This window comes from Ciconia boyciana, chromosome 9 (genome assembly GCF_034638445.1).
Source record: "Ciconia boyciana chromosome 9, ASM3463844v1, whole genome shotgun sequence".
Taxonomy (NCBI): Eukaryota; Metazoa; Chordata; class Aves; order Ciconiiformes; family Ciconiidae; genus Ciconia; species Ciconia boyciana.
In genome coordinates this window covers 43933713-43958286 of record NC_132942.1, presented here as the reverse complement: position 1 = coordinate 43958286, position 24574 = coordinate 43933713, and the positions used below count along the sequence as shown (strand labels likewise).

At 40.0% G+C, this 24574-nt stretch overlaps 1 protein-coding gene across 1 annotated transcript in view; it reads left to right on the top strand.

Annotated features, from left to right (window-relative positions):
* The window catches only part of ZCCHC14 (zinc finger CCHC-type containing 14), a 55861-nt gene extending 31556 nt beyond the window's left edge, over positions 1-24305 (top strand). The window contains exons 3-13 of the mRNA XM_072872250.1: positions 6652-6725; positions 9519-9590; positions 9801-9910; positions 11826-11920; positions 12013-12067; positions 13553-13826; positions 15204-15295; positions 16717-16844; positions 17245-17385; positions 17464-18936; positions 20060-24305. Of these exons, the coding sequence (XP_072728351.1) occupies positions 6652-6725; positions 9519-9590; positions 9801-9910; positions 11826-11920; positions 12013-12067; positions 13553-13826; positions 15204-15295; positions 16717-16844; positions 17245-17385; positions 17464-18936; positions 20060-20115 (2570 nt within the window). The 3' untranslated portion in view covers positions 20116-24305. The remainder of the gene's footprint in view (positions 1-6651; positions 6726-9518; positions 9591-9800; positions 9911-11825; positions 11921-12012; positions 12068-13552; positions 13827-15203; positions 15296-16716; positions 16845-17244; positions 17386-17463; positions 18937-20059) is intronic.
* The last annotated feature ends 269 nt before the right edge of the window (positions 24306-24574 follow it).

Sequence of the window (24574 nt, the reverse complement as noted above, 5' to 3'; positions counted from 1 at the left end):
GACAAGCTCGTAGCTGCATCGTGCACTTGTCACTTAAATTTCTCTGACACTTCTTAATTGTTCGATGTATTTGCATCTTAAGAATATATTATGACCTGCCTTTTCATGTTCTTTCACTCCCCAGAAGCACAGTTTCTGTAAGTACGAACATTAGACCAGTGAGCATCTCTTGTTATTCCATTATTTGGATGCTGGCCCATCAATATTTTGATGCAGATTGGATATCCCTTAACTAAAAGGAATAGTTTGTGAGTTAATGTGTCATGAAACAATCCAAGGTGTGCTTTTGTTGGTTGTTGAACAGAGCAAAGTTCAAGTTGAATGGTTTCAGTGTCATCCTCTTAGTATTTAGTGATTCAGAGCCTATTAGGTCCAAGTTTGAACGTTTGTCTAAGCTTTTTATGAAGTGAAGCCTCGGGGACACTTGTCCAGTGAAATCTTTCTCTGAAGAAGTCTCAGGGACAGATCAACAGTAAGCCAGAAATAAAGCCAGTTCTTTTTTGGCTTTAATGACAAAACTATTACAAGCTAATATTGTAGTTGTCTGATTTATTGAAAGGAATTGTAGTAAATAAACATGAGAGTGACCTGATTTGAGGCCCTGGGATTTATCAAGCTCTCGGCAACCTGAAAGATGCTGATCAATACCTGAGTTTAGATCTCAATTCTCACTAATTTCAGCTTGCTGTTAATCTTACAGACTCTGGCCAACCATTTCTGTATGTGCTTTGAAAAACTAATATTGGATTCTGTAAGTTTTCTTCAGGCCTCCAGTATTCCAGTTAATGAATAATTTATGTTTTGAAGAGTATGAGGCTAGGGAAATAAAATAAATTTAGTTGATTAGAAAACTTGGTCTTGTATGTTTGTGGCAGAAGAGGATCAATGTATATTTGCTGGTAAGAAGAGTGTATCTTAGGGGTTTTTTTTTTTCACTCTCCATCATAGCCTAGATAACAAGCTTTAAAAAGATCAGAAATGTGAAAGCAGCAAGCTTTCTGAAAAACAGGCAAAAACCCACTCTTAAGCTGATACTTATAAGCAGTTTCTCAGCTTCAATTCGGTTGATCTTTCTGTTAAAAAAAACCAACCACCAAACTTTGTAATTTCATGTGCTTTGTTGCCGTAAATATGCTTTGAAACTAGCAAATAAACTTTCTCCTGTTTTCCCTCACTTTTGCCTGTCTGTATGGGAATATAAATACTGGTGGGTTTGAGGGTTGAGCGGGGAGACTTTGTGGGTTTTTGCTTCCCGTTTTTGTGCACTCACTTGGGATTACCTTCTGATGGCTAATGGACAACAGTAATTGAGTAATGCTGCTTTTGAAGTATTTCTTCTAGAAAAACAAGAGGAGATGGCATGTGAAAGTTGTGGTGGTGTGTTTTTTGGTTACCACTTCTGTGTAAACAAGGATGTGGAAAGTATTTTATTAGTTTCTTTTTGTTAGGTAGACCTTTTCAGCAAAACTTCAAGTACTGTATTTGTGTTTGAGTGCTTATTTCCATGAAGGCACAACTTCATGAATGAGAATTAATAAATCTTTAAATCCAGAAGCATCAATTACAATTATGTACTTGGCCTCCTGTATAACACAAACTAAAGAATTTTACTTATGACTTCTTTTCCTGCTTAAAAATAAATTATAGCATTTCTGCTTTTTTGTCAAGTACCATGTCTCAAGAGCTGCCCAGGTTCAACCCAGTCTCATGACACTCACATTTTACCACCTTGAATGCTGGAGAACAGTATTTCCACACAAGCTGAACCTACATGCAGTGGTTTAATAAAAAGGAAAATTACTAGCTAGGTATGGAGTAGAAATAACTCTTTCAGATTGTGGTAAATTCTTCCTGGTAGTTTCAGTGTCATTCACTGTAATCCAGTTGCTCAGCTCTCGTGACGTACTCCTGGCTTGCACTCTTATCTGTAGTTTTCATCCAGTTTGTACAAAAAAAACCCTCTAGATGCTCATGTATGTTTATTTTTGGTAAAGAAAACTGCTTAAAAAAAAAAAAAGCTCTGTGTAAAGCTATTCATGAAATCAAAGAAAAAACATACCGGTACAAGTTATATTGCTATGCACAGTAAAACTGGTGAAAGAGGGAATGGGTGTTCTGATTTAATTTCAGAGTGCTGGTTTTAGTGCTGAAATATTGGATATTATGAAAAAGGGCTAGCCTTCAATCAGCACTTGTGATTATCTTGAATTTTTTACTTTTTCAGGAGGAACACAAAAATTATCAGTGTGGATTGAGACACACATCTGTCTAGCCCTTTTACTGGTTAACAGTGGCTTGATCCAGAAATTGAAAAAAGGGAGTCATAAGAAACACAACCTACAATGGGATATTAAGGTAGCTTCCAAAAATGATGTCTTTTCCACTACATGTTTTACAGGAGTGGCTAATCCTAAAGCATTTAATCCTAAAGCTAATCCTAAAGAATCAGTCTTTCACTTTATGTAGCTGCTGACATTTGAGGAAGAGGAGGAGGTCCAAGATCCTGCTTTTTCAGAGGGAGAGGCTGGTCAATGGCTGACATCAAGAAAGCCAGAGGGTTTAATACCTGGTCGTGAGGGAGAGGGAAGGAGTTGTCTGTGCCTTCACAGAAATACTCAACTGATCAGATGACAAATGCACTAATATCAGCCAAATGGGTAAAAATCCCAGGCTAGAATAGGAAAATAAAATGGAATTAAATGGATCTGTTTTACCTGGACATTTTGGAACAGCGGGAGGGGAGAAGGCACTATTTGAAAAGGAGAGAAGATGACTTGGACCTCACACCTGTTAGAGGAACTGACTCTGCCTCTGTGCTGTAGTATTTCAAATGCAAGCTTCCATACTTGATACAATTCTATCTACAGTTGAAAACTACATGAATGTAGCAATTAAAGTAATTTAAAAACCTTAGGAAATTTGATTACAGCAAATCTTCATTCACTTGCAGAGATGTTTTTGTACCATCTGCTGCCCTTTCAACGTAGAGTTCAGCAAAAGACAAAGGTTCAGCTATTTAAAAATCTGATTCTTAGTAACTACAAACGCATCCTTAGGGTTGTGTGGCTATGTCCCAGTACTCTGCCCTTTTCTGAATGGTGCCACAGGGCCTTGCTGGGAGCCTCTCCTACAGCACTGAAGTTCCACAAACCTCCTTAGTATTTCCGTACCCCTTTCATATGTCATTTGTGATCTCATCCCACTGTTTCACTTACCTGCCTTAATTTCCCAGATAATTACGGATAAATCTCCATGACGAAAAGTCTTCTGTGCCCCTCTGCCAATGCAGCTTAGGAAGTCTAGCAGTGAGGGTGGCATGTATGCATACGCACGCTAGCACTTTTCTTGGATCATTTTACAGGGAAGTGCTGGGAGCGAAGAGCAGACAAAGGTATGTCTCCGAGATCGTGTATCATGACTGATATCCTGCCAAGCTTCTCTGGTCGGTTCCTGTCCCATGCACAACAACAAAGCCTAATGTGGAAAGCATAGCTGGACTACTTGTGGATGAGTTCCCATTGATTAATTCCAGACCTAAAGCTCAGATTTATGGTAGTGCAAATATACTTCCTCTGGCTATCTCCTGAATTAGAAACATTAACTTTTTTTTTTTTAATCTCCTGGGTTGGGAAGCTTGAGTTTTGCTGAATTCAGCATCCTGAAGAGACAACAGTATCATGTGTCCTTAATTCTGCACAAAGGTTTTTCTAATCATGGAATAATTTATAGTGATATTGGGTAGAGTCAGCTCTTTGAGCAATTTCCCATGCGTTTGAGAGTAAATACAGTTTAAATTTTTATTTTTTTTTTTTTACTTTATAATTTGTTAGACAGCAAATTTAATATCCACTCATTCCTGCTGGGTCGATGGTACCTTTTTCTTCCTGAGTTCTGGATGATTGATTGCTCTGAATAAAGTTAAGCTTCATGGTAGGTTTAGGAAGGCTATTTTAATAAAATCAACCACAAGTTAAATAATACGAAGGGTATGTGAGAGGCCACATAACAAAAACACACAACTTGACAAATTAAACGAGAACTCTAGAATTTTTTTAGATGGATGATGTTTTTCACGGTATTGGGAGAAAATTACTGGAGCACTTTGTATAACATCAGAAATTATCCAGTCAATTGTCCCCAGAAGCATATTGCTGCTGCACAGTGAGCTATATTTCATGCTCTAGAACAGACCTAATCTTACAAGATTCAGTTTAGGATCACTGCAGTCACTGCAGAGATATTTACCTAGTGGTTCACTTTGCTAATTGCAGTCATTTTCCAGAGGATAAACTCACTGCAGCAGATTATATTAACTGGACAAGTCCAGACTAGAACTTTAGCATGAAAAGGTCATGTAACTGTCAGCACAACAAAATCCACGAGGTGATTTAAAGTTTGTTATTAACCCACATAGTAAAACAGAAATAGCTTTATTTTATATTGATAGGTAATCCTATTTTGCTTGAATTACTGTAGAGGAATAATGAATAGATAGAAGAGATGGTATTTGTGTACTGTAGAAATGCCGCTGATAAGAACGGTTTCAGTAAAGTGACACTGCATTTGCTATAAATGACAAATGTTAAGTAACACTTGCTATGTCTTTCTGGCTTCTTTGTCCTACTCCAAAACCAGATGTTGCAGCAGTTGACACTAGGCTTTCTATAAGTTATTTGCTCATCCTTCAGCTGTTTCCCCAACAGTATGGTGATACCCCCTCTCAGTATCCACTTTACAAGTTCTTTCTAATTGTCATTCTGAAGTACATATAATTCCAATCAATATTCAGTATATTTTAACTGTGATCACAATAAAGGGTGCCCTGAATTCTCTTAAATAAGTGTACCGAGGTAGATTTTTCTTAAAATGGCAAGAAAACCTCTGAACCATGGGCATGTTTAAATCTTCGTGCCACTACAGACTGTCTAGATAGCTCATCAATACCTGGCGTGCAAAAGATTTATTCCTGTGATGCTCAGTATGTGGTATAACAGCACGGTAGTACTGTAAAATCATTTCAGAAGCGTGAGAGGAATCCACTGAAAACTTTAATAGGAGCAAGTCTCTACAAAAAGCCTAATATGCAGGAGAAAGTAGTAAGTAATGAATTGACATTGTTCATAAGCTCAGGGATTTATGTTATTGTAATTGGGAGTTACATGGAGAAGGAACGGTTGAGATGATCATAAAAGGAATGTTAATTCTGTATTTTAAAGGCGGGCACAAACGTCTGTAGATCTATTTAAAACTTGCCAGTCTAAAAATTTCGACTGCAAATAAATAAGACTCAAGGAGGAGGTCTTTAAAACAGCCAAGACCTAGGTTGTAACATTTTTAAATGAACAGGATGCAACAAAAATTGTTAAATGGCCACGGTAAAGACTTCAGGTCATGATTGTTTTAAGGTAGAGGAAAATCAAGCTTCAGACTGGCAATAGGGTGGCTTTGGCTGAAGTCCCGCTGTGGGGAACAGGGAGATGTGAGGCTGATGAAACAGGTTGCCTGTTGTAATGTTGTCGCTGTGACTTTTGCACTGCAACTCTTTTGTCATGCAGTTATGTTATGAGGAATGTATATGTGATAAACATACGTTTGAGTCTTACAGGTAATACAGTGTATAAATAGTCTTGAAAATGGGTAAAAATCGTGTAAATAGTGATTCCCCAGAAACAAAATGGTAGGGCTCTGGGTTTTGCTCATGAGGACTCCTAAGTGAAAACACAATATACATAGCATGCATCCCTTCAAGCACCTGGTGCTTGGAGGTAAAATTCTAGTGACTTTGTTTTAGTATAATTGCTTTTGAATCTTTAAGCCAATGTAAAGTGGCTTTTTATGAGAAAAATTCTGGGTGTGTATCCCCGTGCGTGCAGTCAAAAGGCAGGAGAAATTTGCAAGAGAAATAGGAACTCAGTAAAATAATCTTCATAAAGTTTAGCATGGTGGAATTTCTGATTTGTGTGTATTGGGAAATGAGTCTCCAAGAATTTAGCCTATCAAATACCTGATGCATAAGATTGTGTCTTTAAAGGCTGCATGTCATGTGTAGAGATGGAAGCAGTGACCTGTACCGTTATTCAACCCTTTCCACAGTAAGATCCTGTTTTTACTTACAACTTACTCAAATTGCAGTAATTGAGGCTGAAATTTTCCAGGAAACTGCAGGCAAGGAGGAGTCGTGATGTCAACACAGCAATAAAACCACACTAAATTCCTTGCAAAATCAGCTCCTGAAAACATGGAGACTTTTGCCCGTCTTCATTTCTCTGTGCGCCAGTTTTCGCTTGGAGGGATGGTATTTGCTACTTGATGTTATTAAGATAAATCCATGCATGTTTGTGTGGCATTCTGTTATTACGCTGATTAGTGGTATGATAAAGCCCTGAGGAAATAAAAAACTTTGCATTCAGTGTATTGTTTGGATACGGGTTGAAACGAAGCCTTGCTAAGGCTAGAATTGAAAGCATCACGGAGCAGTGGTATCAACTTTCCTATCTGCCGAGTGAGGCAAGCCTGAGCTCTGCACCTGTAGCGCTGCCGCAAGTCGTCGGATGCTCTCAAAGCAAGTCCTGGCACGACCGAAGAGTCATCACGTTTGCGTGCATTTAAGAATATCCTCCTCATTCTTCTTATCTCTTTGTTTTTTCATAGTGAGTGTTGAAAAAGTGGAGTTAAAGGGACTGACACACAAGAAGAATGAAAGAAATGTTGAGTATTCCTTTGAGGTAAGTTTTTGTGATTGTTTTTTTTTACTATGAAAGAAGGGAGGATAATACTTAAGGAGGAGTTAAATTTTCAAACCTTATTTTTAGATCCCAGAAACTGGTCTAGTGGAGCTCTGTGGGGATAGAAGCTAGTCATATTGTATAATCAATGATTTGGAAGTTAGTCATAAATTGCTGTTGATGAACATTTGTGGATGATGCAGAGTGGGACACAGGCAAGATAAAAATATTCACTCTAATGCAGCAGGTTGTGGCAAAGTATATATTTAGGGGGAAAATACCATACCATGCTTACAGAATGGGTATCTGTGTGCTGGAATGCAGAAGCTAGAAAGAATTTAAGTCTTCATCTGGCCAAAGAGAATTTAGACTCCTAGATCAGTGCTGCACGTATGGGAAAAGAGGTAGGACGGTCATTTATCTTTGCATTTGACATTGAGGGGAGTGTGAGACTGTGGCATATGGTTCAGGTGTTACTGGTTTTAAAAGGGGTGTTGAAGAATACAGAAAATAGCTACGGAAATTATTCAAGGCTTGAGGAAAATGCCATGTAGTGAGAGAGTTAAAAGAACTGGACTGAAAGATGACTTTGAGTATCATATAAAAGCGTTTTCAAAGGGAAGAAAATATTTTATGGTAAAGGGAGCGTTAATCTAGCAGAGAAAGGCATAATGGGAACCGTTGTCTGAAAATTGAAGCCAGACTAATTCAAACTGGAAGTGAGAATAGTTTCTTTGTAATGAGAGTGGTTAGCCACAAGCTGCTAGGAGAAGTGGCTTCCCCCCGTTTTTACACAGCTTTTGCAGGTTCGGTCATTGCTCACAATTTCTGTGGAGGGATGACTTCATTCTGTGAAACCTTGTGTTAATAGCAGAGGCTGGATTCTGGGTGCTGGCGAGAAAGAATGACAAACTGCTTTTCTCCCATCTAGCTGGAACAACGTATTCCAAAATTCAGAATGCAAAGCCCAGAAAATGTCTTTGGTTTACTTAATGAGGCAACAGAGCCAAACGGTTGGTGAGAAAAGGAGAACCCGAAAGAAAATGGACAGTAGAATTTCAATTATCTACAACTTTTACAAAAAAAAAAAAAAAAGCTTTTCTTTAAAACTACCTTCAAGATAGAGCATCGGTTCAGCATCTTCTTGTGATGTTGACAGCATTAACCTCTGCATGACTTGATTCATGGATAATGTTCTGAATTTTCTGAATCCCATGATTGTTCCAAATGTCATCAGTATTAGAAAGAATTTTTTCAAGGGGTTTTAAAAATGTTTATGAAGTATGCAGTTGTCTGGACTCCAGTTACGTATTAGTATCGTGTGAAACATCTTTTCCTATTATAAATTTTTCTGTAAATACTAGAAACTACTTTTACCAGTATTTCACTTGACAGTTTGTAACTGAAAGAACAGTACATAGTTTAGCTGAGCTAATAAATTGCTGTTTGCTGGGTTAGAAACCCAACTATTAAATGTTTTGTTTAGTAGCTTGGGAATAGAAGGTCAATAGATGGAGCAGTTTAGTGTTTTCAGCATCGCTTGGCAATGCTATTCCCCCCTGCATTTACAGTTCACATTATTGTTTTGTAAGTATTGAAAATTATAACAAGTTAGCAAAACATAAGTCGTAACAAATGTCAGGTTATTAAAAAACTAGAAAGAAAGAGAAATTTATCCTATATTTTCTGAGATTTCTCATTAATTTAAAGAACTATTAATTTATCACAAACTGTAAAAAAACAAACAAAAAACCCCACAGGCTTTGTAAAACCAGAAACTGCTTAAGCTTTCTTTCTTCTTTTCTTTTTTTTTTTCCCCCTTACTTTTTGTGTAACAGCTCTGCAGAGAGGAAATTCCTCCATTATGTAATGTATTTTGAAATACTCTCCTCTCGCCAGTCTTTTTGGCAGCATTCTGATGGCTGGAAAAACTTTGTGTATGTTTTCAGTTGTCATTGAAACTAGTGTCATGTGAGAAGATGGCCTCCTGATTCTTAAACACATAAAACCAGCTTCTTCCCCTATAGAAGTGCTGAAGATCCATATGCCTTCCAAACGCTTGGAATAGATATCTTAAGTCTGAAGGGACTTCTCATCCGCCAGTCTCATGCTGATATTCTTTGTGCCAAGAAATCCTGCCTTTTGGCTCAGTTAAACTAATCATCTACCGCCCAATAAATGCCTCTGTATCTAAGAATGTAATGACTTAATGCAGAAAGCGTATGGGAAGAGATACTGAACTATTCCCCTTTTCTAGGGCATATACAAGATGGTGTCTAAAGAGCGTAGCTAGAGCAGTAACTGCGGGTTTCATTTCTAAGGTTTTGCCTTTTTTTGCAGTGGGGTGATTTGCTGCCATCTTCAACTTTGCATGGCATATGGAGTTGATTAATTATAAATAGGCACTGTTGTGCTGTGGTGAGTTGTTCATGTTGTACATCAGTCTACAAACCAGCTGTTTTCTTTAACAATAATAAGAAAAAAAAATTTCCATTACTTAGTAGTCTGTTCCTTAATACTGGATGTCTGCAGTGTGCAATGGCTGTGTAAACTATGAAGTACTTTTTTAAGCATTCAGAATAGTTGTTAAGTATAATAACAGCAAGAATCGGGCAGCGAGGGAGGAATGAGTAATAGTTACTTGTGCACAAAAAGTTTTTCCTTATTGATGTCACACCTTACAAACTTTCTCGCATTCTGTGGGAGACATTTGATACCTATTATTGATCTTTTGGAACCAAACTTAAATCCCTGACTATTCGTTACTAAACTGAATGCTTTTTACTTCTTAAGGTCCTGTGGTCTGATTCTTCAGTGACGTTGGTAACCAAATCTTCCACTGAAGTGACTGAATTTATTTCAAAGGTAAAGGCAATATGAAAAGTACTTTGAAAACGGAGAGATGTTTTGTCCATATATGTAATTTTGTTCAATAACATTTTTCAAAATCTACTAAGGTGATATAGATAGATCAAATTTCAGAAAATGTTTGACTTATGAATTGCTGTGCCTTGAATCTCATATGAGTAACAAGTCTTCTTTTCGCTTATTGTTTGTAATATCCTCCACCTTTAGCTGTCTCAGCTGTATCCAGAAGAAAACTTGGAGAAATTCATTCCTTGCCTAGCTGGTCCAGATTCATTTTACCTAGAACGGAACCACATGGACCTGGAATCGGACCTTAGGTATGCTGGGTTTTTGTTGTTGTGTTTTTTTATCTTGACACATGACTTTTTGCACCAAGTGGAAGAAAGAAACAGGAAATAGAAATATTCTTTTCATATTCTAAATTACTTTCAAGAAATTAGAGCCTGATCTTAAGCATTATTTCTTGATGTTCTACTAATTCCAGTGAAGAAGAATTTTTCAGGAATTCTTTCTTCAGATATACATATGGTAATAATATTCTACGTTAAGCTTCCTGGAGAATTGACATTTCCTCATTCCTTGTTAAAACAAATAGAGGATCGTTGGCTTTGCAGAAGCTTGGTTTGGGCTCAAAAAATAGCCAAAACTGCTTTAAAAAAAACCCCAAAACTCAGGAAAAAATAGTTGCCTGAATAGTCATCCTTCTGTATTGAGGGATGGGTTGTGGGGATTTTTTTTCCCCCTACCCTTTCACAGAGTTTTCTATTGTCTCAGTTGTTTTAGGTTGTTGTGGTGTTCATTTTACTTTAATTTTAAAAAGGTAGGTATATATATATTATAGCCATTAAATTTTTTGAAGCCATTAACAGCTAAGAAATTTTTGAAGCCTTAGATAGTACCTCCTCACATTATCACAAATCACCTGGCCATTATCTAATCTACAACAGCCTTTTAAAAATCATCATCTGTGGCAGGTCACATCAGTTCTCTGTTTCTAAATACTGAAATGCTTCTGCTAGGAGAATTTGAGGGACTAAAAGTATTTTCAGCTACTACTGTCTTTATCTATGCAAAGTATTAAATGACATTTTAAAATAGTAATTGACTTTTGTTAAGAGCTTCTGCTAAAGACCTATTTTGCCTAAGTCGAGACAGACTTTTGTCCACCATTGGCAGAGCCACAGTGGATATTGTTTTTCCATAGTCGGAGCCAGCAGGTGCATGCCTCAATTATTTTTCATGGCAAACAGCGTTAACATTTCAAACGGTCCCTTCTGTGCTTTGAGGATCAGAGCCTATTGACGAGAATTAGAGAGGGCGAGAGAGAATGCGTGTTGCTGCTGCTGCTGCTGTTTAGCTAGCAACAGTCTCTACAAATCTGGGTTAATAGAACAGCAATCTGCGTTTACACAGCAACGGTTGTATCTTTGGAGCAGAAGAAGAAGCTGCTTTGTTAAGTGCTACGTATTTGAAAAATTCAGAAATGGAGCTGTGATTTTTCAAGGTGGAAAGCACATTTGAGTGTGTGTATAGTTGAATTATTTTTTACTCAAAGACTTTAAAAATGACGAATACAAAGATATGGTCAAAACGCTCTCTTTTTTTAACAACTCTTTATACCTTTTCAAATCTATAGAAGATTTGGCAAAAGGCAGCCAAGTTTGCATAACAACAAGAAGTCTAGTCATGTTGATAGAACACACTTTACACATTGCTAAGTTTGAGGAGATTGCCATTTTTTCCCCCAAAAGAGGCACAGCAATCCCAGGGAAAATGTGACATAAGTTTTACAGCCTTTTTCCCTATACTGCCAGACTCTGCATCTGCTGTTTATCTCAAAGAGGAGAAAATTAAATAACAGATAGATCTATATTTTATGGTCTTCATGAATTTGAAAGGAAATTTTCAAGTTTATATTTGAACATTATCTGCCTTACAAGTGTTCTGTGTTCCTAAATTAAGCATCTTTACTGAAACACTAAACAGAGTGAAAGCAACACAATGGTAACGTGTTTAAGTAGTAGTAAGGATAAGAATATCCATACATTTCGAGTCTACTTTGAATCAGATTTGCGTGGTGTTATTAATTTGAAAGGTCTTCTATGTTTTAGTTTCAAAATTTCAAATTTGATGTCAAAATTTCACGGACAGTCTACAATCATGATTGCATAGGCAGCTGCAAATCAACTGTAACAGAATGGGGGGATTTGTTTGCTTTTGATGAACATGCAGGTATTTGGCACCATTACCTTCCCATGTGGTGAAAAATGACCACGTTAGAAAGTTCTTCAGCACTTCATCTCCCTCACAGCAACTTCAGAGTTCAAGTAAGTTTAAATAAAGTTCAAAAATGAATTTTTAGTACTGATGTACATTTCATAAACCGATGCCATTTGTAACTTCTGCTCCCTGTTTTTAGATCCTGGCAACCCCTCCCTTTATAAAGTAGGAACTACGCTGGGAACATCTGGAAGGTGAAATATTTGTTTTGTCTACATTTGTTCTGGTTAGTTGCAAAACCCCATTATGTAGGTAATTATCTGTCTCCCCTTGGGGGTTTATTTCAGTCTACACTTTCATATTCATCTGTAGAAGATTCTAAGAAATTCTAGCCTTAGTGTGTGGTCTGCCCACAACAGACAAATGGTGAGAATATTGGTGTAAGGTACTAGCATTCCTAGTGTTGTCATTTGTTCATTCTTTAAATGCCTTAAGAAAACACATCTTACAATAATAACTGCAAGAGCTCAGTATGGGTAATTGCTTGAAGAAAAGTTTTGTAGTGAGTTGATTGCAAAGACAACAAAACTTAGGTAACAGACAGTTGGCGAGTCAAAATATAACATGATATAATTACTGGAAATGGGAGATATAATTCAACTTCAGCTTCAAAATTAAAGCATATAAAATGTAATTACCATTGGACCAAACCTTCTAGCGTTGTGACGGAATCTCTCATCATTGAAGGTTATGAAATCAGCAGTGGCTCTCTTACCCTAAGAAATGTGTATGTTCAGGGAAGAATCTAGGGAAACCTTTTGACCAGCGTTACATGGGAGGTGAGATCAGACAATTGCAGTGTTGTGCTGGCAGTAAAACCTATGAACGCTTGTTCTAAGCAGCGTTTCTTAAAACATTTAAAGCTGTAACTACTAATTGGCATCAACGCTTCAATGTTGACCTGTGGTGATGGATGATTTCTTTGTGATCTGCTGCTTACTGCATAAGTCATAATGGTCTCAGTCATATACTTAAAAGGAATAATGATCATCCGAATTGTAGGCACAGATCTGGTCATCCCTAGTATAAGTCTTCGTGGGCAAAGCGAGACTAGAGGATCTCTGCAAGGGTTTTTTCTCTCTACAGCATATTTGAATGTCTCCTTGCACAGCAGGGGTTTTCCTTTCAGAGGGAGGAAGGAGACCTCTTCCAAGGGAGGTAGAAGTCAACCTTGGGAAAAGAAGGAAAGAAATTCTCTTGCCTTTTGTTAGGATTTCACTCGGAACTCATTCTCTTAAGAGGCAATTTTCATTTTCTCCAACAAAAACCAGAACCCTCCAAGGAGCCAATATTGTGGGTTATTTTGCCACTTCCACATGTAAAAAAAATTTCCACAGGATTATATTTGGGCTTCTTTTCTTCGTTTTAATAATGCAAAGCTGAACCACGGCCATTCTCTCTACACCTTTTTTAAATCACAGAGAGGTAGTAGAACATACATTGTTTGTGATTATAGAAGGAAACCTCTGCTTAAGCTGAAGATAAGGCTTAGTATTTGCTGTAAACTGCACTGTTTTTATTGTGCTATTGAACAGCATAGGTACAAATCTGTAACTTGGATCAAACAGTGCAGGTTTTACCAGAAATCCTGGAAGTGGTAGATTTGTATGGCCGTAGTAGCTGAACTCTGGGTGACACAGGTTCAATGTGCTAAATCAAATTACGTTACTATTTTGCAGACCTATATGTGGAGTGGCTGGCATTCAGTCTTCTCAGAATCACGTTCAGCACTCGGCTGCTGCTCCCGTTGCACTACCCCACTGTTCCCACGCAGGAGGTACTGGCTCATCGCTGGCCTATCGCACCCAGATGGACGCCTCTTCTTCACCCATGTTAATGTCTTCCAGTCCACAGACCCCTCAGACACAGGAGCAAAACGGGATCTTAGACTGGCTCAGGAAACTGCGGTTGCACAAATACTATCCTGTCTTCAAACAGCTCACAATGGAGAAGGTAGGGCAGTAGATTAAGAAAAGGGAGCCAGCTTTTAAATTATCCCTGTATTCTTTAGCGTGGAGAGAGAGGCTGCAAGCATCTGCATTGAGAACTGCAGAAGTTATTGGCAAATGCTGTGAAGGTTTGCACTCTCTTGAAGCAATAATATTTTGATGAAAACCTTCTTCCTATTTTCGATCTGTGTTGTGTCCGGGGCCTGGGCTGTTCGACAGCTGCCGCCTGTTTCAGAATTCTTCACCGAATGCTTGAAGATCCAACTTGCATGCTGTCTTAGGAGCTCTGCTTTGGCACCCTGTTCATCCCTTTGACGTGCAGTAGATAACTAAAATTTGTTGGTTGTTTTTTTTTTTTATTTCTGCTTCTTGATAGATTTTTTTCTCCCAAAATATTTGGTTATCCTTATTTGAAAAAATAGATTTACAGAGACTTCTGTCATGAACATAAGCATGTGCACGTACCTGCAAGTGAATGTGAGGCTTTTGTTTTCTGCAAAAATTCTGGTGGAAAAATAATCACTTAAGTATTTGCATAGTAAGAGTCACGAAGGATACCGACGTGTGCTGGATTTTACCTAAATAGAATACTTTTACAGCATTTACCCAGCTCCATCTGTAAAATTCATGTCCTCTTACTGTCTTTTAGCCTTGAACGCCCTCCAGTGGACTAAGTGCTTAGATTGAGCCAGGTCTAAATTGGGATGGCTTTGTGCTGGTTGTAGTATGTTGTATGTATTTAATTATAATCTTGTGACCAGAGTCTTCTGATTTTATTTTCTTCGTTATGTGAGAGGAAATATATAGTGTTTTTTTCTTTAATCAAGTAGCAAAACTGTGCATATTCTAGTGTGTTTTAAAAAAGCATGTATTATTATTCATACTTCGTTGGCTTTAATTTTCATCACATTATATTATAAATGTGTCTCTTTTATTTTCATAGTCTATGTCTATATTTTATTATAAAATTTAATTTTGGAGTATATTTTCCAATTAAACTGATGAGATTACTGCTCATGGATTTCTGTGTTAAATGACGCAACTAGGAAAACTAGAGTGATTTTTTAAGAGAACCAGATCCTTAAACTCATTTATAGCACAAAGTTCTATTTTAATATGTATACGGATTATTTCATCTTTATTGTGAATAGTTAATATAAGCACACACCTAATTAAATTGAATCTACGGGTGTTCTTTCTTTCATTCCAGTCCCCCACACTTTTATTCTACTCTGATTCTATAATTTAAAACTGGAGTAGAGAGCTGCTTTGAATTAACATATGTTAAAAAAAATCAATTCTTTCAGAATTGATCTGTACTGAAAATGTAAATAAGAATATTTCAGGCTGTAAAACTAAGCACACGTTTTTTCTTTACAAGTTTCTGAGTCTTACTGAGGAAGATCTGAATAAGTTTGAATCCCTCACCATGGGAGCAAAGAAGAAGCTCAAGACCCAGCTAGAGTTGGAGAAGTAAGTGGCGGGAAAAAACTGTCTTTTTAAGGTCATAAGGTATTTAATGCAAGTTTTACAATGGTCTTTGCTTTCCAGACCATAAACCTCCCATGATTCCCACCTGTAAATACGGATAATGCTTATCTCCCTTCCTCTGCAGTTGTGTCAGTTACTTTGAAAAGCTCTTGAAACGGAGGCTTATTAGATAATATTTAGTACTTACTGGTTTACTGTTGCCTGTTAGGGTTGTGATAAAGGTAACAAAATGTAAAGAATTTGTGAACTCTGTTTTAAAAGGATATTGCTACCCAATCGTAACATAAAGGCCTGTCTTCACCTGTCACGTTGACAGCTCTTCTGAGGAGGGGGACGTTTTAAAAATAATTTAGAAAAGATACATACTGTTTGTTGCTTAGGGGTTTTTTTAACTTGTGTAATAGGTATTGTGAAGCAGGTGTGCGAAGCCCATTTAGATTTTGGGCTTACCACCTACCTGAGCTTCATGGGGTAGGAGGGAATCAGGCAAGCAAGCCACTGAGCTGTAGGGTTTGCACACTCAGGTGATGCCAGTCAGCATGCCCAGCAGGCCTTTTTCTTCGTAAGACCTGACAATTTTTTGGCTTCCAGTCAGTGCAGACGGAGCACAGGTACTTTGAGAGCTTCCTTGGTGTTCCGTGGTGACCCAAACCAGCTGTGGCAGCCACTCAGGCTTCTGCTGTCTGCCGGAGCTGGGGTGCAGGTTGCCAGATGATACCTGTACAGGATCTGGACTTCTAACTTCATATGGGGACAAAGCACTGAAAGTCAGGGCTGTCACAGGTAACCCTGGTCTCAGGAAGATCACAGCTTTATGTGGTGAAGGTGATATAAAGAAGGCCAGTGCTCTGTGCAATATTAATAGCCCTTTGGGGAAACTGATGCAACAGATTGTCCTATTTTTTGTATCTCCACTTAGAGGGAAATGTTTATTCTGAAGCTACTGCAGTTACTTAAAAAGCAATTAAAAAATCCAAATCCATGCCCATTTATCAAAGCTCCTTGACAGCATTTTTCATCAGTCTTAGTTTTCCCAGAGTCTGTTTGCAAAATGAAAACTTGGGACTGCATTTGGCTTCTCTTTGGTTTTGGTGTGCACGGCTAGGTTTGGGACGCGCTTACGTAACGTGTGATAGAATTTAGTCACCATTTGGTGATGTTTGACCTTGTACAAAGAAGAGCATTAGCATTGTAATCAGATGGCAAACAGTCCAAATGTAACTGCTGGCAAGAAGCTATGGTCAAGATTGATGTCGTTTCCAAATGTCTCCATTTGAAATCAGCATAGCATTTAGTGGATTATTTATTGGGCTTTGTCTGCTTCAGTTTCATTCAGATATTGATTTATCTATTGTGCTTTAGCCAGATTTTGTTTCTTCATACCTTTCTCCATCACCCTATAGAGAAAAATCGGAGAAACGGTGCCTAAACCCCACAACACCTTCTTCAGTTACCAGCAGCGGTGTGGCAAGGGTTCCCCCTACTACGCATGTAGGGCCTATCCAGAGTATTCGTGGCAACCATGCTGCAGGTAAGAAAGAGGAGCAGAGGACACTGCTGTACTCTCGGGGCTGAATATGTCCTTGCACAAGAGCAAGCTCATTGTGCTTTTTCACCAACCTGTCGTAAGCTTTATCTTCCAAAATGCCATCGGCTTAATAGGGAGCAATCAAAAAGTCTGATTCCTGTGTATATGGAGTGCAATAAAAAGTAGTTGCCTCTTCACGGCTTGTGTGTGAATGGCTAGCTTGCACTGGTCAGCGACCGTTACGCCTGCAGAGTCCTGCTTCTTAGCCGATGCCTATCTCTGTAAATCTTGAGCATCACTGTATGTTAGATGGTGTCGTGAAACAGTTGTAATTAGGTCCTGTCAAGTAGGTGTTACCCCTCTTTTTGCATTCCCTGATTGCTTGCACACCCTTTATCTGCAGAGCTGCGAGTGGATGTGGATCAGCCAGCCCATCCACTGCCCCGGGAGGGCAGCTCTTCCGAGTACTCCAGCTCTTCTTCCAGCCCCATGGGGATCCAGACAAGGGAAGAGAGCTCAGACAGCGCCGAGGAGAATGAGAGACGTAAGCAGAAACAACCAAAGAGTGTTGCCCAGCCTTGTCTAGTGAAGCAGTTGTATTTATAGATGTTTCTATCCCTAGGTTTAGAGATTCACTTAGATGGTTCGGAAAAGGAGAAGCCAGTGATGTTACTGAATCATTTCACTTCGAGCTCTGCCAGACCCACGGCTCAGGTCTTACCAGTGCAAAACGATGCGGGCTCCAATCCGTCCGGCCACCACACTCTGCCAATGCAAATGATGTCAGCGGCCTCTACTCATATCACCCCCATTCGGATGCTAAATTCAGTGCATAAATCAGACCGTGGCAATGCAGACATGAAGCTGCTTTCATCGTCTATGCATTCACTTTTATCTTTAGAAGAAAGAAATAAAGTTTCTCCTGGACCTAGGGGCAGCATAAAAATGGAAAAGAGCTTTGGAAATGCAGTGGTGGATGTAATGTCTGCATCTTCTCCCCACCAGCCCTTGCAAGTGCTGTCAGGGGCTGCTGAGAACAGCTCACCCACATCTACTATTAACTTCGGTCCTCGAACCAAAGTCGTACATGCTTCGACTCTGGACAGAGTGATAAAAACAGCTCAGCAGCCAGGATTAATAGTAGAAACAAGCACTGCTGCCACTGTAACATCCAGCACAGTCTTCCCTGTGGCTCGTCCACCCATCAAACTCCTGGTGTCTTCGTCTCTTCCTACCGATTCTGCCATTGCCGGACAGACTTCCTGCTCCAGTAATATGCAAATAACGGTGTCCCCTGCAATAATAAATCCCCGGACTGCTCTGTACACAGCCAACACCAAAGTTGCCTTTTCTGCAATGAGCAGCGTGCCAGTGGCGCCAATGCAAGGCAGCTTCTGCGCAAACAGTAACGCAGCCTCCTCCAGCAGCCACCCCTCCACATCATTTGCAACCATGGCGAATTTGCCCAGCTGCCCCGCACCCAGCTCCAGCCCCACGCTCTCATCTGTTGCTGAGAACAACTTCTACAGCAGCAGCAGCAACAGCAGCAGTAGCAGCAGCAGCAGCAGCAGCGGATCCGCAGGGAGCATCCCAGTACCAAACCAGAACCATCACCACCATCACCACCAGCAGCAGCAGCCGCAGCCGCCCGGGTGCATGGTGTGCAGCTCCTGCGGGTGTAGCGGGAACTGTGGTTCGAGTGGTATGACCGTCAGCTACGCTAACTATTTCCAGCACCCGTTTTCAGGACCTTCAATGTTTACTTTTCCATTTCTGCCCTTCAACCCTTTGTGTAGTAACGGCTACATCAACACGCAGCAGTACAACAGCAGCACGACTTTCCCCGTGGTCCACACCGCCTACAACAGCGGTATAGCACCGGACTCCGTAATGACTGGGCAGTCGACGTTTGCGGTACCGCCAATGCAGAACTTTATGGCAGGGACAGCAGGGGTGTATCAGGCACAGGGGATGATGGGAAACAGCAATGGTTCAAGTCACAAAAAAAATGGGAATCTCTCCTGTTACAACTGTGGGGCCAGTGGTCACAGAGCTCAGGACTGCAAACAGCCTCCGATGGATTTCAATCGACAAGGTAAAAGCAGGCGGAGGGACTGATGCAGGACGTGGCTGACGCGCAGCGCGTTGCGTTTAGCCAAGGGGAACGCCTGCGTAGCCGAGGGCAGGAGGGAGTCTGATGGCAGCGCCGTATCTTTTAATTTCTGACTTGCATAAAAAAATCTTGTTCTTGAAAGCTGGTGGTTTTGAGCTCTATTTACGAAAGTTGAAACTTAACTTTTGTGCAGACCCAACGCGAGGACAGGGCCCAAGTAAGGCCCGGGGTCAGACCCGGGTGCTCTGCGGGGCTTGCGCTGGTTTCTGGGAAGGGGAGAAGCACCCGCGGGAGGGAGGGAGCTTCTGTGGGCAGGTTGCAGAGGAAGAGGAATTGTTGCTGCTTATACCTTGTCATCCAGGTCATCTTTGGTTGTAATTGCAAGTTCCCCGGGAAATTTACAGACTGAACATCTCTGTTCCCCCTTTCCCTTTCTCCCCAGAATAGTAACGTAAATGAAGAATTACTGTTCAAATGCTCTTGAAGGTCCCGTGTTTGCTGCTATACTTATTTTGTAGGGCACGTTACTTACGTGGTTACAGCACGGGCTTCTCCAGGAGAGAGCTGAAATCCTTCATTCCGGGTGGGAAACAACAAAGAGAGAAATGTTACTTTACCAAGAGCACTTTCTAGTCCCGTTTTTCTTTTTGATTTTGATTGACATATTGTGTTGAGATAATTTGCATGTGGTGTAGGTTCAAAAAATTAAATACAAACTTTTGATTGGAGCGAACAGCACTGAGGTCTTATATTTTACATTGTGTCTTGTCTATAGTGTATGTCTGTATTCGTTTTTATACGGTGCAGACAAGGTCTCAAGTATTTGACCACTATAAATGAACAAGTGACTGGTTTTGAGGCAGCAATTTGCAGCAGTGCTAAAATGTAACTAATTAGTGGAGCTTCTGTGGCTAATATTTTGATAGTGGCCAATGGGGAAGAAGTGACGCTGCCTCGTCAGTCCTAATTCAGAGAACTTCAGAAACGTAATCTCCCGTCTTTTTAAGCTGAATTTCATTTCATTAGTTACATTTCCGTTTAAACTATCCGAAACAAATTTTTGCCAGGTTGATGTTGGTTAATTCTTCTGTTTCCTCTCCCCCAGGTACGTTTAGGCTGAAATACGCTCCTCCCTCTGAAAGTCTTGACTCCACAGACTGATATTTTACCATCTGGCAAGAAAATACTGTAAGCCATGGAGATCTAAGGAGATTGAAATACAAAACTGAGACGTCCAGTTGCTGTTAAGCTTAATGTATTTTTTAATCCAAAGGTGCTTTACTTTATTAGACTAGGTAGGAAATCTAGCTTAGGGGTGCATCAAACCCATTTTTGATTGCCAAATTCAAGCTTGGATCTTGTTGTTGGAACTTCTGACTACGTGTCATAGGCCCGATGCGTACTGGATGGATGGTGGAGCTGGCCAGCTGCATTTTCTGTTGCAAGTACAACATCCGATGTACTTTTTTTTGCTGGAGAATGTTGCCATATGTGGACTTTATAAGGTGAAACGTCTTAACTCCAGGGCAGCTACATTCTGAAGTGGAAGCTGGAGGCTGAAGGTAGGAGTGGCCGTTCGCCAGAAGGACTTTGGCACCCCTGGGCTAGGTAAAATGTCTACTTTTTTTCAAAAGTGATCAGGCACTAATCTCTGGGATTTTTAAGGATTGCACTACAGAAGAATGTAAAACTCTTCAAGCTTTCTGCACTTTTAGCAGACAGTGTCACTCTGAGACCAGTGCAAGAGGCAAAGAAGTTCCAACTTTTAAAAATTGGCACCAGCAGGCTATGTGACTTAACTACACACTAAAAATCTTAAGTAAGTCTCTCCTTTCCCTTCCAAAAGAACACACACGGCAGTTTCGGTTCCTTCTGGAAACAAACTTGTGCTTCATTGTCTCACTTATTTTACTAGATAGTGCTGGGTTCCCAGCAGTGGAATAAACTTAGTTTCCAAGGGTCCAAGTCCCAGAGACTCCAGAGTCATAAAGGCTTCAAGGATATTTTCCTGTAATACACAAACCAACCTTTACGTCCTGTTACTGTATATAGGTCTCTTTCACAGAAACCTTATTATTCTGCTTTTGTAAATGAATTTTAAACCATCCTAAAAAAAAAAGAACTCTGGCAGCAGAGTTTGTAAGCTTTTGCTTTACTTTATATAAAAAAACCCTTTGACTCCTACCCCAAGGCTTTTGCTACAGGATTCAGAAGTGGTAGAAGTCAAACATGTAAAAGGTAGTAAACTTCATTATTATCAAGACTTTGAAGGATTTATTGTCAGCCTCCTTCGTTGCAATAGATTGTAGATGACTAGCTTTGGTGTTAACTACTTAGCGTACATAATTTGTGGGTGACAAATCTAAATTAGGACTTGAGAGAAAGCCAAACAAATCTTGAACTGCTAATTTGAAACAGTTTGGTCCTGTCTGGTTGAAAGAAGATACTAATCCTCACGGCTCACCCGAGGAATTTGACAGCATTAAATGGGTGAGGCCTTCTCTTTAAAATGTCTGACATAGAGATATTTGCATACTGTAATTTGGAAGACACCTTTAAAGTCTGAAGCCTTGTTTACACTTGGAGGTATTTCTTACACCAGTTTAAACCACACCAGGATGAATAGTATTTGTAGTGGCGCAGCTGACTTTCACTTGGAAGTGAGGGAAGTCACATCCGAGAAGGAGGTTTTGAGGTGGTGCAGAGCTGCCCCAAGGAGATCGGGCCTTAGCAGTGAAACGGCGGTGTGAGGGGGTAACGCAGTAGCTTGACAGTCGAGACCTTCCTGGACCATGTTCATAGGAAAGAAATGTTCTGGGCCGTCCTGCAGTCCCGCTTTCTCGGCGGGTGGTCGTCAGCCTCACCGGGGAGGCAAGCGGGATAAATGAGCATCACCGGAGAGGCACGGTAACGCGAGATGGCAAGAAACCAAACTCGGTCCAGGTAGCGATCTGCAGCTCATAGCACATTTGGCTTCGTGGAAACCAAAATGTAAATTTGCGTAACGTTTGGTTTGAAAAAAAAAAGATAATTTTGATTCCTATGCAATGAAAAAACCCCAGATTGGTGTATTCTCAGCCCAGCTCGCACTACCCGCAGTATTGCACACACTGTTGAAATGCTTCTGTTCGCTCTGCCTGCGTTTGAGGAGGTTACCTGTATTCTCATGAACAACCTTCAGACCTACAACACTAAAGTGATGAAAACTGACAATGCAATTTACTTTGCCTTAATGAGCTTGAGACAATGGTAGGAACAATCTGTCATACTGTATTACGCTGAAGGAAACGTGCAGTTTTCAGTGACGATGTTTACTATTTGCAGCTTTGAGGGTCTCTCCAGTGGCCTGGAACATGTGCTGAAAGCCAAACCTTAACTTTTTTTTTTTCCACTTTTTTTAAACAATATTTTAAAACTGAATTGTATTTAAATAAACTGTATTTCAACACACATGCGAGTGTTAAAAACCCTCTCAAACTAGCAAAAATTCACAGCAAAAAAAAAAAAAAATTTCTGTACCAGTTGCATTTTGTTTTAATGCCCAAGGCTGGGCACATAGTCTCGTCTAATATTCATCACAGAGTTGAAACCGTAACAAAAGGACTGTAAAACTGAACTTCTGTCCAGCAAACTGTTTCATTCCTTTCTTCAGAGCTTTCTTTGGGATTGTTTCCTTTGTGTAAAGTTAAGGCTGATGTTTCTTAAAGTGGCTTATGTGTACTTTTAGGTAACGTTTTTAAATGGTGAAGTCTGGTTTTAGAGTTAAGTTCAAATTCAGAAGTCTTGAGTACCTTAAAGCAACATGAGTGTAACAGAGAAATGTCTGACGAGCCAGCAGCAATTGCAGAGCCTTCCCTAAATCAGAGCGAGTTGTGGCTTCAGATCTGCTCGTGAACGCTGTCCGCTTTGTACCAAGAACAACCAAAGCTGGTAAGTCCGAACAGAGCACTTTAGTTCCATAAAATAATCCTTAATCTGTTTTTAAAAGGCACAAATCCATCTTTCTCCCCCGAAAAGTAAGGCAGCTTGTTTTAAAATAGTAGTTCCAGCTTCACTGGCTGAAAGAACCAGTTCTTAAAACCTATTTTTGTACATTGAAAGATGGAGATTTCAAAGAACGCTATTTATTCCTATCTTTGTCCTAAAAGTATAAAAAGAATTAGTTCTCAAAATGGATTTCACTGTGGAATAGAAGTGATTTTTAAATGTAAGGCGGAAGGGAATCCCAAGTCATCTCCCTGCAGGGGCACGGAGAAGTTGGCGATGAGTCTTCCCTTGGGGGAGTGAGCGACGTGCGGTGCGGTTTCAGAAGTGTTTTCCATTTGGGAGTGGTGGTGGTGGAAATACTCGAAATAGGATGGTTTTCCAGCAAACTCCTCCTCGCGCTGGCATTCTGCAAATTAAGCATTAATGAAGAGGCCAGGCTCGATGCTAAACAGCAGGAGAGCGAAGAGGGAAGCCTCATTTTAGCAAGCGAGGTATCGATCAGAGAGTTCCACAGTACTTTTCCTTAAAATAACATGTCACACTCCACTTTTTGTGAAACTTTTTCATACCACGGTCATTAAATCTTGGCAAATTAAGCGCCAGACTTCCAAAAATAACGGTCTAACACTAGACCTTTACCATTACCCAAAATTCTGTTACATGGTATTTCTCGCTGGCACGCTTCGGGGTGAAGGTACTCAAAAATTAAACGTAGTCTGTGGCATTCGGCAGAGCAACACTCCTCCCCAAAATACAAATGCCATCATCCGAAACCCCTGCATATGGGTTAGCTGGCTATTTATTGGAGGTCACGGACACTCGGAGCTGTGGATTCGGGGTAGGCTACAACGCCTCTGAAATGAGATGGAAGGGGGCAAAGCTGGACAGAAATCCACCTAACTGAGCACTTGCAAGAGTCTGGGAAAGACTTTTGCTGGTTGAGGCCCCGGTACCCCTGCCCACCGCCATCTCTTGTAACAAACCCTTGGAACTACCCGTTTGCTCTCTTCAATTTTTCTTACGGAAGCAAGAAACGTGTTGGTACTGAAGCAGAAAGCAAATCCTGTGTGTTTTCAAGTGCAGATTAACAGCTTCTCTTGGACATAACTTTCCACTAGGAATGAAGGAAACTCCTGCTCCCATTTGAGCCATTTCTTTTACTTCGGTCAATTCTAGTATTACAAATTGTGCATGTAACTTTATAAATATTTTAAATAGTTTTGTAAATATTTAATATTCAGCTAATTTGATTTTGAATTGTAAATGTCAAGTATTCTGGTATTGGGATTTTTATGTTTTATTATACTTTGTTAAAAGTAAAATTGTACATTTTTAGAATGTTTTTATCTGAGTAAATTTAATGTATGGAAAATAAAGAGTTAAACAGAACCCCTTTGTATTTTTTTAATTTAAAGGGGCTTCATCTGTGTGGGGGCTTCTCCAGTGTGGCAGTTCCCAGGGACATTTTTCTTGTTGTTTTAACTCCCTTTATTACTTTTGCCGTCTCTCCACCCACAGACACCTGCTCGTGAATCACGGCTCTATTACAGTCCTTGCAATTGCTCTCCTCTCCTTGACTCGGCTCCCGTCTGAGCTGCTCTGAAAGGGTTTGCGCTCGCTGTTTGTCACTGAG